General features: G+C 38.1%; 1 protein-coding gene across 2 annotated transcripts in view; it reads right to left on the reverse strand.

Moving 5' to 3' along the window:
* cul3b (cullin 3b) overlaps nucleotides 1-17091 on the reverse strand; it is a 76861-nt gene that overhangs the window by 34893 nt on the left and 24877 nt on the right. For both annotated transcript variants that reach the window (XM_052018557.1, XM_052018556.1), the window contains exons 2-3: nucleotides 12558-12755; nucleotides 7689-7802 (exon numbers count right to left, since the gene is read on the reverse strand). In XM_052018557.1, the coding sequence (XP_051874517.1) occupies nucleotides 7689-7802; nucleotides 12558-12755 (312 nt within the window). The remainder of the gene's footprint in view (nucleotides 1-7688; nucleotides 7803-12557; nucleotides 12756-17091) is intronic.

Genomic DNA, 17091 nt, shown 5'->3' on the forward strand with positions numbered 1-17091 from the left:
CACTTTCATCATTTAGATGATAGAACAGTACAGCACAGAAGAGGCCCTTCAGCCCACAATGTTGTGCTGACATAGCTAATCCTTCCTACCTACAGAATGCCCACATCCTTCTATTTTCCTCTCATTTGTGTGCCCATCCAAGCCCCTCTTAAAAGCCCCCAATGAATTTGCCTCCACCACTCTCAGGCAACACATTCCAGGCATCCACCACTGAGTAAAAAAACTTAACCCCTCACGTCTCTTCTGAACCTACCCCCTCTCACCTTAAATGCATGCCTTCTGGTATTGGATCTCTCAATAAATGGGAAAAAGATATTGCTTGTCCACCCCATCTATGCCCCTCATAATCTTTATACACTTCCAACAAATCACCTATCAGCCTCTGCTACTGATAAGACAGTTTTGTTCAGTGAAGTTATCACAGAAACATGAAGCAAGGAAAGGAAAATGGAGTTAAAATACAGATGAAATATGAACTATGAGAATAATGGAATGGACTGAATGTTTCTTGTTATGCAGCTTATGATTCTCTTTAAATAGGATGGAAGAGAAAGACAATAGAAAAGAAAAATTTAGCAATTTGAAGCTAAAGCAGAGCTAAAATTCTGTGGATTTTCTGGGCTATGCAGCTGAAAATCTCCTCCCTCCCAAACATCAATTCACATGTTGAAACATTTTTGTCTAATTGTCTAAATTAAGCAAAGATGTTTCAACATGTGCAGGGAGCCCAAACTAAATGGCCAGAATATAAGATGGTTAATAAATCTAACAGGAATTTAGGAGAAGCTTCCTTAGAATGTGAATGTTTAGAACGTGAACATGCACCCTTGTCGAGTAATCAAGGCACCTAACACGGATGGATTGAAAGGGAATTAAATTTGCAGTTGAAGGGAGGAAGGAGAAATAAATCAAAGGAAAGGTTGATATCGCAAAATTTAGTGCAAGATGCCCATGAGTAGCCACAATAAGATAGTATTGCATTATGATAGTAATACTATCCACAATAGTATTAAAAGATGAAAATCAAGTGCAAAGTGATAAAGCAGAGCAGGGGACCAGAGCTTTGACAACAATAAGGAAGAGATGGAGACAGAGGCAAGCAACCTTCTGAAAGTGAAGAAAATAGTATCAATTTCTGTTGGAGGGAGAGAAATTGAACCTAATGTGAAGTTCTGCCACTTTTCTATTCTGATTCAACTACTGGCTGGATCCAACCAGTGGCACTGAAAATTAGTCTAGAATCATAGGGCTATACAGCACAGAAAACAGACAAGCCCTTCAGCCCAACTTGTCCATGCCAACCATGTTGTTCAACTGAGATAGTCCCATTTGCCCATGTTTGGCACATATCCCTCTAAATTCTTCCTATCCTTGTACCTATCCAAATGTCTTTTAAATGTTGTAATTGTATCTGCCTCTACCACTTCCTCTGGCAACTCATTCCAATATATGCACCACCCTCTGCCTGGAAGAGGTTGCTCCTCAGTCACCACTTTCAAGGAACTATGTACCTGCTTTCCTAGTTATCTTACCTAGGGGTGCAGGTACATAGTTCCTTGAAGGTGATGACTGAGGAACAACAGTAAATAGTACGGCCCTACTATTTACTATGAAAGTCCTGCTCTGGTTTGTCTTACCAAAATGCAACACCTCACATTTACCAGAATTAAACTCCATCTGCCATTCCTCAGCTCACTGACCCAGTTGATCAAAACAATTTTAGTGTCATCAGCAAACTTACTAACTATGCCACCCATGTTCTCATCCAAATCTTTTAGTGTAAATGAGGAACAACAGTAGACCCAGCACCAATCCCTGCAGCACACCACTGGTCACAGGCCACCAGTCCGAAAAAACAACCCTCTACCACCATCCTCTTTCTCCTCTGTCAAGACAATTTGTATCCAATTTGCTGGCTCTCAGTGGATCCCATGTGATCTAACCTTCTGGACCAGGCTACCACGCAGTAACTTATCAAAGGCCTTGCTAGAAGTCCACATAGATGACATCTACTACGCTGCCTTCATCTACCTTCTTGAGGTTTGAGGATATTAACTATTCCAGGTTGTGACTGTCAGACTATGTTTTGGAACAATGCATGAAGATTGATGGAACCGTATTTGGTTAACACATTTTGAAAAATCTAATTTCATGTTTCCAGAGATCAGGCAAGGAATGCTATATAAATGATGAGGCACATAACCCATATATACCCAAAACTTTAACCCCGTTTCTCTCTGAAGATGCTTCCTGACCTCAAGTACTTCATGCATTTTCCCCTTTTTATTTCAGATTTCCAGCATCTGCTGCAGTTTGCTTTAGCAGAAGACAGGTTGGACAGGTTTTAAGTGATTGAACATGCTGGAAGTACCAAAGTAGTAAGAGAAACAGTCATGCTTAATCACTAAAGGCTGCCTGCCTGCCTCACTTGGACCCATACATGCAGAACCACAACCAGAATTTAAATTGGAGAGCACTATACAAGTCAAAGGAGCATAATTACAACATAACTTGTAGTGGTTCAGCAACTCCTTGTATGAACAACACACAAATTAATATGCAAAAACTGCTCCACAGAGGCTGAAAATTTCAGAATACATAACAGACCCAAAAGTAACTTTCCAATGCCACTCAGAGGTCATTTTCAAGAACGTGTGCTCTTATGTCTGTCCTATGCCTCCGGCTTATAGTAGTATAGTTAACATAAACCTTGCAAAAAAGATTGGGTTGTCAGAAACAAAGTAACTAATTTTTTAAGTGAAGCTAAACAAAAGAAAATCTTGGGCACCTTTTTAAACAGATAGCATCTTTTGACACCTTTAAAGAGTCTTCTACGACATATGGCGAAGCAATTACTATCAGAGTTGTCTGGCACTAATTAGAAGCACTATAAGCAGCATGCAAGCAATTGCACACAAGTATTCCAAACAAACAACTTATATGGCCAGAAACATTTATATCTTAAAGCGTTATAAGATGAAACAATTCTGTGAATTAAACCTCAGGAGTCAAATTGTATACAATTTAGGTTTATGTTTTTTTCTTGTAAATTTTTCATTGCACCTGTGCATATATGTACTTGTGCATTAGACAATTAACTCAACTTTGACTTTGGGTCTCAGGTTGACAGGTGCCACAAATCAAATCGATGGGTAATTGGAAAGCCCCAAAAGGCAAAGATTAAGTGATTTTCACTAAAGTGGAAACTTTACAATAAACGGCAGCGGGATTGAGAAAGTAACACGTCGCTGTCTAGGTGAACCTCATACCCAAGAACTACTCACTTTCCTTTTAGATTCCTAAGCTATGATACTCCTCCTGCAAGCCAGAGTGCTGGACCAGGCCAACTGCTCGGGATCATAAACTGGCCAACCCTCACTTGGTCCAGATTAGAAGGCTGATTTTACTATCCCACCACAGAGGTGGTGACACCTTAGCATTAATTTGGTTGCAAGCACAGTACTTGCACTATGACTATCCTAACATACTGTGATACAAGACCAAGCTGGGTGGGGAACTTTTCCTTCTGACAAAGTCCAGTGTATTGACATACTCATAAGCAGGCCAAAAGTTTACAAACTTAGTTGTAGAAAACAATGAAGATCTATGGTCAGGGTCTGACCAATTATGATTTAATCAAGAACTAGAAGTTCACTAAGACGAGAAATGCAGAAAATAATTTCAGATGTAAGCAAGCAGGAAGGTGGTAGTTGAGAGAAGGAAAGGGATTTCCTTGCATAACTTAGCAAGTTCACGATTATTTTAAAATCATATTGCTGGTACCTCACTCAGCAATTATCTAGAGTTTTTTTTATTTCACATGACTCAATCTTCTTTGATATTGCCCATGGGGAAATCAAGACCAAGTGCACAGATCAGGTGAACCAGTGATAGGGACTGAGTGTAATTGGGCCAGGGCACACAAATGTAGTGGCATCCCCATTTTCAAGTCATAGGTTCCATCATTTTCAGACTGATGATTTCCCACGTTCACATTTTGCTTTAACTTCCAGTTATTGTGTATTGTTATAATTTTATCTTTCCAATCTATTACATCAAGTATAATTGCAGTATAACAAGCTTAGATTGATACTCGCCATTGCTGTGAAAATAGGAATATGTCATGGCAAGTTTAATCAAACCCAAGTACAGCCACATTTACAGATTTTGTTTATAATTCAGAATAACTTCCAAAAGAAATCGATGATAAATTACATCCCTATGTATTGAACATCGTGGGATTTAACTCCACCAATATTATATTTCATTGTATTTAACTTGTCCATAACAGCAGTAAGTTAAGACCTATAGGTCACCATGCCTTGTGCAGAAAGGCATGACATGCATGTTTAAAAAAAGTGTTTTTTTCAGTAAGAAATTACAAAACAGGTTCCATAATTTTACTCAATTAAGTATAATCTGACCGACTAACTAATGGTCAGTGTAGAATTAGACAAACGCCATATTTCCACCCTGACATTACCCACCTCACTAGCAGTCTCCATTTTTAATTCAATTTCTATTCCATGGTTATGTAACTTAATTTACAAGTTACTTAATATACCACAAGGTCACCTTGGCGAAAAACTTTCTGAAAATCCAAATAAACATCTGTGTGCTCCATTATTTATAATGTTTTGTTTCTCAAAAAAAAAGTTGAGATGGTATCAGAGACTATTTCCCTTCTAAATCTATGCTACTTGTTTAATAATTGATTTGAAAATAGTTTCCCAACATCATCCTTAAAATAGCATCCACTATTTTTCCAGTATCAACTTTAGGCTAAATGTCAGTATGTGAAATTTGTCACCCTTTAAAAACTTGGCTAAGTTTGTTGCTTCCAATCCTTCTGAGCTTCATTGTAGCCCAAGATTTTTTTTGTTATATCCATATTGAGTGCTATGCAAAGTTCTTCTCCAGCAGCAGATAAATGTTGTCTGGCGCAAAAAAAATTGATCTGAAGTACTTCATCTCATTGTCTGTCCTAAATTGACTCGAAAATGCATGAAGAGTATTTGATGCACTTAAATTAGATACCCAAGTGTGTTTTTCTTTAAAAGACTTGTTCTGGTATTTACAGTCTACCCATTCGTAGAAAATCATGGGTATCGCACTTTTCCGTGACACATCCCCCTGGCAAAAGTTGACAAAATTTGTTGCACCACAGTCTGGTACGTAGGCTCCAATACATATGATCACAAGAGGCTGCAGAGGGTTGTAGACTCAGCCAGTTCCATCACAGGCACAAGCCTCCCTTCCATCGAGGACATCTTCAAGGCAACAGCATCCATCACTAAGGACCCATTACTATCCGGGACATGCCCTTTTCTCGTTACTACCATTGGGGAGGTGGTACAGGAGCCTGAAGACTCACACTCAATGATTTAGGAACAACCCCACCATCAGATTTCTGAACGGTCCATGAACACTATTTCATTATTCCTTTTTTTTTGCACCATACTGCTGCCACAAAACAGATTTCATGACATACAAGCCCGATTCTGATTCTGCTTCATTTGCATTTTGTATTTAGTTATTCCTTCTCACATAAATTCTGTAATAGTGAATTTTCATTTCATATCTCAAATTTTGAGAGAGTGATTTATGAATTCCATAAGGGTGAATTTCTGTTACAGGAACAGCCGTAATGCAGGGGTACCTGTACCTTCTAAAATGTAGACCCTTAGCTTTTCACTTCGATTGTTCCGTGTGAATGATGACGTTTATCTGATGCGACAGTTGATGCTGGTTAAGAAATTTGCATGGCATTCGTTACTGCTATGATAAACAAATCTTTAGTAATACACACAACTTCAATGGTTCGAAAGAAATCAAGAGTCTCTTATTGCCCCATGTAGTGTTTAACTCAGTGGAAAGTGCAAAAGGGCAAAGATAATCTATGGTTCTGCAAATTCTTGCATTCTGAAAGGAATATCTTTCCTCATTTTATGTAACTGTTGTACATTTTGCTTTACTTCTTTTCTTTCAATTTCTTCATTCATTCATTGTTGGAATTACTTAAGCATAATCATGCTTATTTACTTTAGTTCAATATTCGAGTTATACATTCTCATTAATATAATGCCCAATTTTCATCTTCAAACTAATATATAAACTTGGTCCTACTGGTGACAACTGCTGGGTAATATTTTCATGAATGACCTTTAAGAAATGCACAATCACAATAGAAAAATTCAAAAAGCTTGAAAAATGGAATTAGTACATTAATTTTACATGCAAGAGTGAGGTTAAGTATAGTCATTGAAGAGGAATACAAATAGTACAGCAACAGCCAAGAGACCTCAGGAAGGAAGAATAAAGAATATTTATATTGTACCTTTGAAACCCTCAGGATTTCTCATAGCAATAAGTTACTTCTTTTAAAAAATGTAGTTTCTTATAAATCTAAACATCACTAGTAATTCACAATCAGCGACATTCCCCTAGTGCATAGCTGGTATATCTATATTCCAAAGTGAATATTTTTCCCTCGTTTTGAACACCGCTACTGAATTATGGTGATAAATTAACTAAAGTTTTAACCAGAAACAAACATTTTTTATACCAGTATTTATAGATGGATACATTTGCAGAATACAAAAAGGGCATGTTCTGCTGAATGGTTAAAACAATTGTTTTCATGTCACAGGATTCTTATTGGTACATTAGGGATCAAATCAGTAATCTGTTCTATTTTCCATGAAAACCTCTGATCATTGGTTACAAGGATTCCATGAAAAAGACTTGAAACACGAAGTAACAAACTAAGAAAATACAATCTCTAAGAGTTCAAGCCAACCACAGCATAAAATATACAGGTCATAGAAGTAAAGGTAGAACTTTTAATTCACAAGATTAAGCTTTTGAAGTTATGTTGAAAGTTGATAATCTAGATAAACATTTCACAATCCATATACTGCAGAAAATTATTAGGGAAGAGCTATTCAAGAGTCAACCAACTTGCATCAAAATAAAAGCTCTTGTTTATTGTGGAGAATTAAAAATCCAATGCAATCTTTTACACAACAGTAATGTTACTTACCAACAATTGAAAGCCTGTGTTTTTCTCCCTCATATACAAATCCCCAAATTTCTTTTGTAGTATTTTGGAAAAATTATTCAATTCACATTTTATATTCCTAAATTATAAAGATTAGTCTCACCAGATTTAAAGAATTTGAATTAGGTAATTTGCAAAGATGCTCACCAGCAGAATGCAAAATAGCAACATCTTTGGTTGAGTTTCAACATGTACATATCCCTATTACCAATGTATTATTTTGATTCCCATATAGTGGAGACAATTTTTAATGGAATTGCACTTCAAAAATGTCTTTAATTTCTTTAAGTGGCAAACGATCAGATGTCACCTGTACATAAAAGCAAACAAATTGTTCCGGATGTGTAATGACAAGGAAAGCCAAAAGGAGGCTCCCATGCCAATGTGGTCATTCAAACAGAGTACACCATTACAGTTAATTACTGGCTCAAACTCTAAATGTAAGCACCTTGTTCAGTAATGCATTTTTCTAATATACCAAATTTTACTTATTTTGCAGTTAAATAATTGTGACTAGAGCTCCCTTAAGCAATTTGTTTTAGGAATCACTGTCAAGTTACTTGAAGGGCAAACATTTCCAAATCTACAAATTGTAAATTATACATTAAGGATGAGCAAGGTTACCCACCATGTACATGAGGATGTCTCTTATCATCACCATTGCTGTCTGATGGTCATTCCATGCTTGATTTAAGGTCTGCAGGAAGTTGTTATTTAATGAGTTCAACACATCTTCTCGTACCTGTTAAAGAAGCACACACTTAGATTTTATCAGCTCGCATTTTGTGCAAGCTTCCATTCATAAAACTACTGCAAAATAACTAAAACAAAATCAATTCATATTTGGATACTGCAAAACACAGCTGGGTAAAAATTCACCTTAAGTTGCATACAATAAATCTGCATTGCAACCTTTTGCAGGAAAGTCCAGATTTATCTCAGAAATCACTTGAGGGTCACATTTGAGAAGAAACATTTCAATTTGATGTTATACACCGAAAAAATTATTCTTAGTCATGTTTAAAGACATAAACACCATGGCTGGATAAAGGTTCTATTAACAGTTCAAGTATTTACAGCTTTATAAATTAATATATTATTAATGGTAGGGAAAATGCTGGAATCCTATTACAGAATAGGCAACTGGGAAAGATTCAGCAGAGTAAAAATTGTTGTGTGAAAGGGAAATTATATTTCAGAAATCTATAGGAAATCTTTTGACATTGTATGTTTGAGAATAGATATGAGTGAACTAACCAAGATGTTGTATTTATACTTTTAGAAGGCCCTTGATAAAGTGCCAGGAAGGAGATCATGAAACAAAAAAAAAGGAACACAGAATATTGGGGGGAAAATATACTGCAATGGAGTGAAGATTGGCTAACGGACAAAGAGTAGTAGGAATAAACAGGCCATAGGAGTTGGGATCAGAGATGCACAGGATTCGTACTGGGCTCAGCTGTACACAATCTACATCAATAATTCTGATATGGGCATCAGCTGAAATATATCCAGATGGCACAAAATTAGGTGGCAGAGTGTGAGGTCATCCACTTTGGTAGAAAAAGGAGAAAGGCAGAATTTTTTTTAAATAACAAGAGACTGAATGGCATTGGTGTTCAGAGGGACCTGGATGTCCTTGTACACGAATCACTCGAAGTTAATGTTCAGGGTTCAAAATGGGTTTAACAAGCAATCATGAAGGCAAATTCATTGCAAGAGGATTTAAGAACAACAGGAGCTCCAGTTACATTGAACTCTGTTTGTGATAGCATCTGGAATAATGTCCACACACGTGCTCTTCCAACCCAAGGAAGGATATATTTGAGATTAAAAGGTGCCTACTGAAAGTTCACCAGATTGTTTTTGTGTTGGGAAATTTGTTATACAAGTTTAAGCAGACCAACCCTATACTCTCAAGTCCAGAAGAATGAGAGGTGGTCTTGTGTTCAAAATTCTTGCAAGGCTTGATGAGATAGATCTGGAATGGCTATTTTCCTGTCTGAGGTTCTAGAACCATGGTTCAGAGTCTCAAAATAAGGAATCTGCCTTTATCACTGACGAGATGAAAATCCCTGTAGTGGTGAACACTTGGAATTCACTACCCAAGAGAAGGCATACTTGCAAATGAGCACATTGCCAAAAAGACAAGCAAGCTTAGCAGCCTACTGCCATAGTTTGTAAACTATATTTATTCAAATCAATTGTGGAAACACAAGATTTCTTCCTGGTAATTGTCACAAAGCGAGTCAGAGCACAGCAACTCGATTTCACAATGAATACTTGATCCCACTCCTTCTGGCTTAGCAACCAACTTCAGTTTGACTACATATTTATTAAGTCTGAGAATAACTGCTCAAATTAACATTAAAATGTAATGATTTCAGAATGGAGGGTCTAAGTCATGATTGTATTCAGAAAGGACCATGTGGTTGCTAACAAAGCAAGAGAATAACTCGTAGTAGTCATCCATGGGAGAGTTTGAATTTATTATGAAAAGTTGTGATTTGCTTAGTGAGTTCAGCTGCAAGTCATTTCTTCTCCTGAAGCCAAACATTTAGATTATGGTGAGCAGTAAAGAAGATCAATGTCAAGTGACATCCCCAAGTAGGTCACAGGCTGTTTGAAAACCATCAAAAATATTTCAGCTCAGGCAGTACCACAAATGTTTTCCAAACTTCACCTCTACTGGGCCACCTGAAATCATGATAAAATATACCTCCACACTTAGCATCACTTTCTTCTGAAAGTATTTGCAATTGACAGCAGTAGAATTGAAAGGATTCTGAGAGTGGAAAGAATAACATTCTTCACATGCACAAAACCAAAATCTTTGCCATGCACATTCTACAAATGGATAATAGTAATACTGAATGAGCTGCTCCAACTGAATGCCTAGATAATGTTCAAGATATGTGATCACTTCATGTTCAGGTATTTAAAAAGGTGCTCCATTTGTCAAAATTCCATTTCAAACCTAAAGATTCAAATTTTATTGTAGAGATTGAGAATCATGGCCATTCCCATTGTTTGTTCTCCTGAAGCCAGACATTCAGATCATTATGGTGTGATGCCAGTCCTGCAAATTCTTCATAAACTTCAAACTCATGCCATTTAAGCTATTGTTTATAAATACAACTCAGAGCTTCAGCAAGATAGATTTCAAAGAAGAGGGTTAACAAGCAGTCTTTCACAAAATCTCCACAAGGGATAGGCCTGAGCACTGGGAGCATTTTGGAATTCAGCAAAAGGAGAATCAAGAGGTTGATAAAGTAAGGAAAAAATTAGAATTTGAGAATAAACTGGCAAAAAGCATAAAATTCAAAGTGTTAGAGCTATTATAGGTATGTAAAAAGGAAAATACTAGCGAGGGCAAATGTAGCAATGGGAGAATCATCATTGAGAATATGGGAACGACAGAAAAATAAAACTAACAGTTTGTTTGCCCTCTCAGAAAATAATTCAAAACACCTGCCAGAAATACAAGAGATACAAGGGTGTAGCCAAAATGAATTGAAGGGAATCACAGTAAGAAAAAGTCTAGAAAAATTGGTAAAATCAAAAGCAGCCAATGACCTGATTATGCACATTCCAGAATTTTGGAAGAAATGGTGATGGAAATTTATAATATTTGAAAATTCTAAAGATTCTGGAAGGGTAAGCAGATTGGAGGACAGCCAATGTAACTTGACTATTTAAGAAAGGAGAGCGAGAGCGAGAAAAAACAGGAGCATGACTTGTTAGCCTAGTATCTGTAGTAGGGGAAATGCTGGAAGAACTTGAGAATAATGGAATTGAGCAGAATCAATGTAAATTTATGAAAGGGATCTCATGTTTGACAAATCTACTGAACTTGGGTGACTGGGTGGAAATAGTACATTTGGATTCTCAGGTTGCTTTTGGCAAGGTGCCACACAAGAAACTGGTCAGAATAAGGGAGTTGTAGGGAAACTACTACTTTCAGAGAATGGTGAATCTTTGAAGTTCTCTACACCAGAGAGCTGTGACAGTTCAGTTGCCAGTACATTCAAAGTGAGATTGACAGATTTCTGGATATTAAGAAAATTGAGGGATTTGGGGAGATTGCAAGAAAATGGAGCCGAGTTGAAGATCTACCCTAAACCTGATAAACATCGACTGTCAATCCATTTCTTTTCTGACATACACTTTCCTCTTTACTCCCTTTGTCTTGTTGGGTCTCGTTGTCTCTTGAATTCTTCTCCTTTCAGCCTTTTGCTTCTTTGCTGCATCTTTGTTGCTAATATCTGCTGCTTCCTTGTTAATAGCTGGTCCACTGCAACCTCACTGGCCTGCTCATCTGGTATCCAATAATTCTTTCCAACTTGCCAAAGAACTCAATCTCCTATCCTTTTAAAAAAGCACTAGAGATTTTTCGCTTCAGGAGGAGAGAGGGTGTTTTAATTGAATATTATTAGAACCCTGAGGAGCCTCTGAGCAGGCCATGTGTTATACACCACAATTCCACAGGACTGGATTGGTTGAAGATTAGTTTTTTTTAAAAATTGAACGGTGCAATGAAGGTTGGAAGGTTATTACCATGGGCATTCAGACCTCACAGATCTCAGACCAGCAATAAACCCCATAGGGTGGCTGGGGCAGAAAGTGTGATGAGTGTGGGGGTGAGGTGGGCAAACAGAGAGCCAGGCATGTGCAACAAAAGCAAACCTTGCAAGCAACCGGACTATTCAGAAGCAGATTTATAGAGGGTCAGGGGCAGCAAGTCCAGACAGACATCATGTGGTCGGGATGCCGGGCCATATTTTTAATTCCTTTAGTTGAGGATGCCTTATTTTCACTTCAGTTTTGTGGAGGCTGAAAAGTCCTATGCAGGATCTGCAAATTCTATCACTGGTGGGGAAGACTGTACTTACAGGGCAGGTGGAAGAGTTGTTTGGGATGTTGTGCACTCATACCTTTCTTTGCGCATGGACTCCACATGCTCGCGTCAGAGAGATAAGATATTCAGTATTTCCTGGATGTACCTTCTCCATTTTGAGTGGTGAAGACCAATGATTCCCAGGAGCATCATGTTACCAAATGCAATGTATAAAACTTGTACACAGCTTCCAAAATTAATTTTCATTGATTTCAATGACATAGAAGCTCAAAAAAAAGGAACCTTGGAAGGAATACATTGCCGCACACAAATAAATTGCATGCTCAGAGTATATGAACATGGATTAACTTTCCTCCCCATTGGACAAAAACATGCCTTGCTTTGCTTATCTCATGTTCACTATTAAATGGAGAGCAACAACAGGGCGAGATCACACTCGAGATATTCCTTGAGATGAAAATGTGTTAATGATGTACACAATATATACCACAGGCATAATGTGCATTGTAATATTGTTCTTAATTTATGGACAGTAGCATTTAATAATTTATCTAAAGTGAACCCAACCCTTAAACAATACCCATACATTTGTTTACCAAAATTACATGCTTTTCCCTTCAAAATATTTGTCACACGTACCTTATTGATCAGATGTTCAGTTACAACTTCTCTCAGTCCAGTATATAATTTCTCACCATGTTTATGCAATACCATTGTATAGGCATTTCTGTAGAGTTCTTCAAAGCTGAGCCCACTATTATTTTTGCGCTGAATCTCTTGGATGGCATTCTTCAATAGATCCCAGATACTATTTACATACTTTTCATCCATAGTCATCTGTAAGATTGAAATTAATAACTTTGTGTATTCTAAGTCCAGTCAGATGGTTGCTCATTTCCAAATATAGAACAAAACTGAAAAGGTAAAGTGACTTATTTTAAGGACTTTTCACCATTATTAAAGTGGTGGTGGCAGCAGCAGCAAAGGGGAGAATGGCAGTTTACTGGCATCTTTTGGTAGCTTCCTTGGAGATTTACAACGCATCACTAAGAGAATTTCTCATATTAAGTAAAAGCAATTCACCTCGAGGACGACACATTAAAATCTGATATATTATTAGTAGTCTGTGCAAAGGGTCTAAAATTCAACCAAGAATGATAGGTGAACAAAAAAAAATCACAGGATCACGTGCAAACAGCATCTATTTCAACATGCCATGATTATAGTACAATACATGAAATTTGTTACAGTAATACATTAAACATCAAAAATCTTGCAACTTATATTGCCACTAATGTAACAAAGCATCCAAAGGGGCTTCACAGAAATGTTAGGTAAACAATATCTGATAGAGAGTCAAAGACACATACCTGGATTAGAGGTATAGAGTTATACAGCACGGAAACATGCCCTTCGGCCCAACTCATCCATGCTGTCCAAATTGCCTACCCAAGCCAGTTTCTGTGTTTGGCCCATATCCCTCTAAACTTTTCCTATCCATGTACCTGCCCAAATGCCTTTTAACCATTGTGATTGATGATCAAAGGTTTAGTCAGTGGTAAACTTGAAGGCACATCTTGAAAGATGAAGTACAGGGGGCACAAATGTTTAGGCAAAGACTGTCAAGTTTATCAACAGTATGAAGCATCATAATATAGCAGTGTAATTAAGTATCACTTCACAAGAGTGGCTGAAAAAAAAATCATAAAAATACAAGTACTTGCTTTGGAGCACTAGACAACTGCAAGACACATGTCAGGCTGCCGACTATCGCTTTCATCTCAGCATTCAACACTGTCATCCCCCCAGTACTAATCAACAAGCTTCAAAACCTGGGCCTCTGTACCTCCCTCTGAAACTGGATCCTCGACTTTTTTTTATCAGGAGACCACAGTCAATGCAGATCGATAACATCTCCTCCTTGCTGACAATCAGCACAGCCGCACCTCAAGGATACATGCTTAGCCCACTGCTCTACTCTCCCTACACTCATTACTGTGTGGCTAAGCATAGCTCAAACACCATCTATACATTTGCTGATGACACTACTGTTGTTGGTAGCATCTCAGGTGGTGTATAGGAGTGAGACAGATCAGATGGTTGAGTGGTATTGCAACAACCACCTCACACTCAACATCAGCAAGACCAAAGAATTGAAGGGGAATCAGTCCTCATTGAGAGATCAGCAGTGGAAATGGTGAGCAGCTTCAAGTTCCTGGGCAACGACGTCTTGGAGGATCTATCTTGGGCCAAACACATTGATGGCATCACGAAGGCGGCACACCAGTGACTCTACGTCATTAGGAGTTTGAAGAAATTTGCTATGTCACCAAAAACTTACAGATATCTATAGACGTATGGTGGAGAGCATTCTGACTTGTGATCCTGTGCATTGGAGCCTCCATACCAGGCTGTGATGCAACAAGAGGCTGCAGAGGGTTGTAGATGTAGCCAGCTCCATTATGGGCACAACTCTCCCCACCATCGAGGACATCTTCAAGAGGCAGTGCCTCAAGAAGGCGGCATCCATCACTAAGGACGCTGCCTCTTCTCATTACTACCACCCAAGAGGTGGTACAGGAGCCTGAAAACCCACACTCAGCAATTTAGGAACAGCTTCTTCCCCAATGCCATCAGGTTTCTGAACAGTCCATGAACACTACCTCATTATTCCTTTGTTTTTGCACTATATTTTGTAATTTATAGTAATGTTATGTCCTTGCACTGTATTGTTGCTGCAAAACAACAAATTTCACCACATACAAATCAGTGATAATAAACCTCATTCTGATATATAGATCTCTCACAATACTATTCAAACAACTTAGAAGAACATTGGAACAGGAATAGATGAATAGTAGCAAGACTCTTAACAGGATCATAGGTGATAGTATCTCAATAATTACTTGCTTTAGACACTTTGGACAATCAAAAGAAATTACCAACACAGTTCTTGAATATTTTAGTTGAACATGCTTTTGTGCACATGGAGAAAAAGAGTTCCACTTTTGCCACACTATGCACAGAAAAAGAAAATTTTGATTTCACTCTTAAGTGGCTCTAATAGCACGCTTATGCCCTCTCATTCTGAATTCATGACAGAAAATCTATATTGAACACATCAAATCTTTCATCATTTTCAATAGCTTAATGAAATCTCTCCTCATTGAGTCTAGCTTTTGCCATCAAGTTGCAAAATACTTCAAGGATTAAATTATCAATTATTCTTATGTACCTTTTACATTCTCCCACAAATTATATGCATACTCCGATAGTGTCTGATGAACAAAGAGATAACCCAGATGGGATCTGAAGCTTAATCTCTTGCTGGTTTGCCCTCCCAAAGAGGAGCACCCCACACTTGTCTACATTAAATTCCATTAGCCATTTTTCAACCCATTTTCCTAGCTGGTCAAGATCACGCTGCAAGCTTAGATAGCCTTCCTTGCTGTCCACTACACCCCCAATCTTGATGTCATCTGCAAATTTGCTGATCCAGTTTACTACATTATCATTATTAATATAACCAACAATGGACCCAGCACCAATCCCTATTACTCACAGACCTCCAGTCAGAGACAATCATCCATTACCACTCTCTGGCTTCTCCTGCTAAGCCAATGTTGAATCCAATTGGCTACTTCATCCTGAATGCCAAGCGACTTAACCTTCTGGACCAGTCTCCCATGTGGGACTTTGTCAAAGGCCTTGCTAAAGTTCATGGAGACAACGTCCACCGCCTTTCCCCTCATTGACCTTCTTGGTAACCTCCTCGAAAAACTCTACAAGATTGGTTAGACATGGCCATGTTATTGATTTCTATAAAATGTAATTAGATCAATCAGAAATGTTCTACCCTTTAAAAATTCATGCTAATCTACCATTTGTTATCTATCCAAGTGTTGTCAGTTTGCCTTGATAGCAAATCTCAGCAACTTGCCCAAAATTAATATTAAAAGGAAAATGAAAAAGCTGATATTAGAAATCTGAAAAATAGAATGTGCTAGAAATACTCAACCAGTCAGGCAGCATCCATAGAAAGAGAAACAATTAATCATTTTTTTAATTTACAGCGTGGTAACATATTGAAAATCCTTTGAGAGAACTTGGAAAGACAGATAGCAAGTTAGTTTCATGTTGCAGAGTAGGTGGGGGAGGGAAGGTAATCTCTCTGATGAAAAACACGATGATGCTGAAAGAACTCAGCAGTCCAGGCAGCATCCACGGAGAAAAGCAGGCAGTCAACGTTTCAAGTCAGGACCCTTCCAGCATCTGCAGTCCTTTGTTTCTCAAGATAATCTCTCTTGCAGGGCATGGCCAGGATTGGTATGGGGGAAATAAGGTGTTAAGGTCATCCAGTCATTGGGATAAACAGGGCAGTCAGAGAGAATAAAAACGAACAAAAGCTGAGGGCAGTTAGAGAGTGAGAATATAAACAAAAGAAAGTAGTACAGTCCAGGAAACACCCAGCAGATCAGTCTGTATGATGGGGAGAGACAAACCGAGACAATATCACAGATAGATGATTTACAGTCGAAGTGGCTAGTTCTGATTCAGACAGAGAAAGCGAGTTTCCTTACTTTGCAAATTTGAATATTGAGCCCAGAAGGCTGCAACTTGCTCAAACAAAAGATGAGATGCAGTTCCTTAAGTTTATGCAGGAAGCCACAGATAGGTCAGAATGGGAAAAGGATGGATAATTAATGTGTAGCAGAAACAGGAAACCAAGTCATCATTGTGGACTAAATGCCGGTGCTCGCAAAATGGTAATCCAATGCAAAAGAGACCATATTGTGAGCACTAAATGCAGTACATGAGATTGAAAGCTATGAAAGTGAATCATTGCTTTGCTTGGAAGGATTGTTTGGGTCCCTGGATATGCAGAGGACAAAAGGTAGAAACAGTAGCATTGGCATCTCCTACGTGGGGAAATGCCGTAAGAAGGGAGTGGCTGGAGGACAGACCACAGAGTCACAAATGGAACAGTGCTATCAAAATGCTGAAATGGGAGGGGAAAACCTAGACAAAGCTGACAGAAAGAGAAGAATCCTTGCTGTATTCCTTTTATAGCAAGGATATCCTTTAAGACAAAGAGAACAAATATTTTCACATCCATTCTAAATGAAAAGATAAACTCAGCACTGAACCAAAGATTTCATCTGCATGACTTGAA

The sequence above is a fragment of the Pristis pectinata genome, chromosome 6 (genome assembly GCF_009764475.1).
Source record: "Pristis pectinata isolate sPriPec2 chromosome 6, sPriPec2.1.pri, whole genome shotgun sequence".
NCBI classification, from domain to species: domain Eukaryota; kingdom Metazoa; phylum Chordata; class Chondrichthyes; order Rhinopristiformes; family Pristidae; genus Pristis; species Pristis pectinata.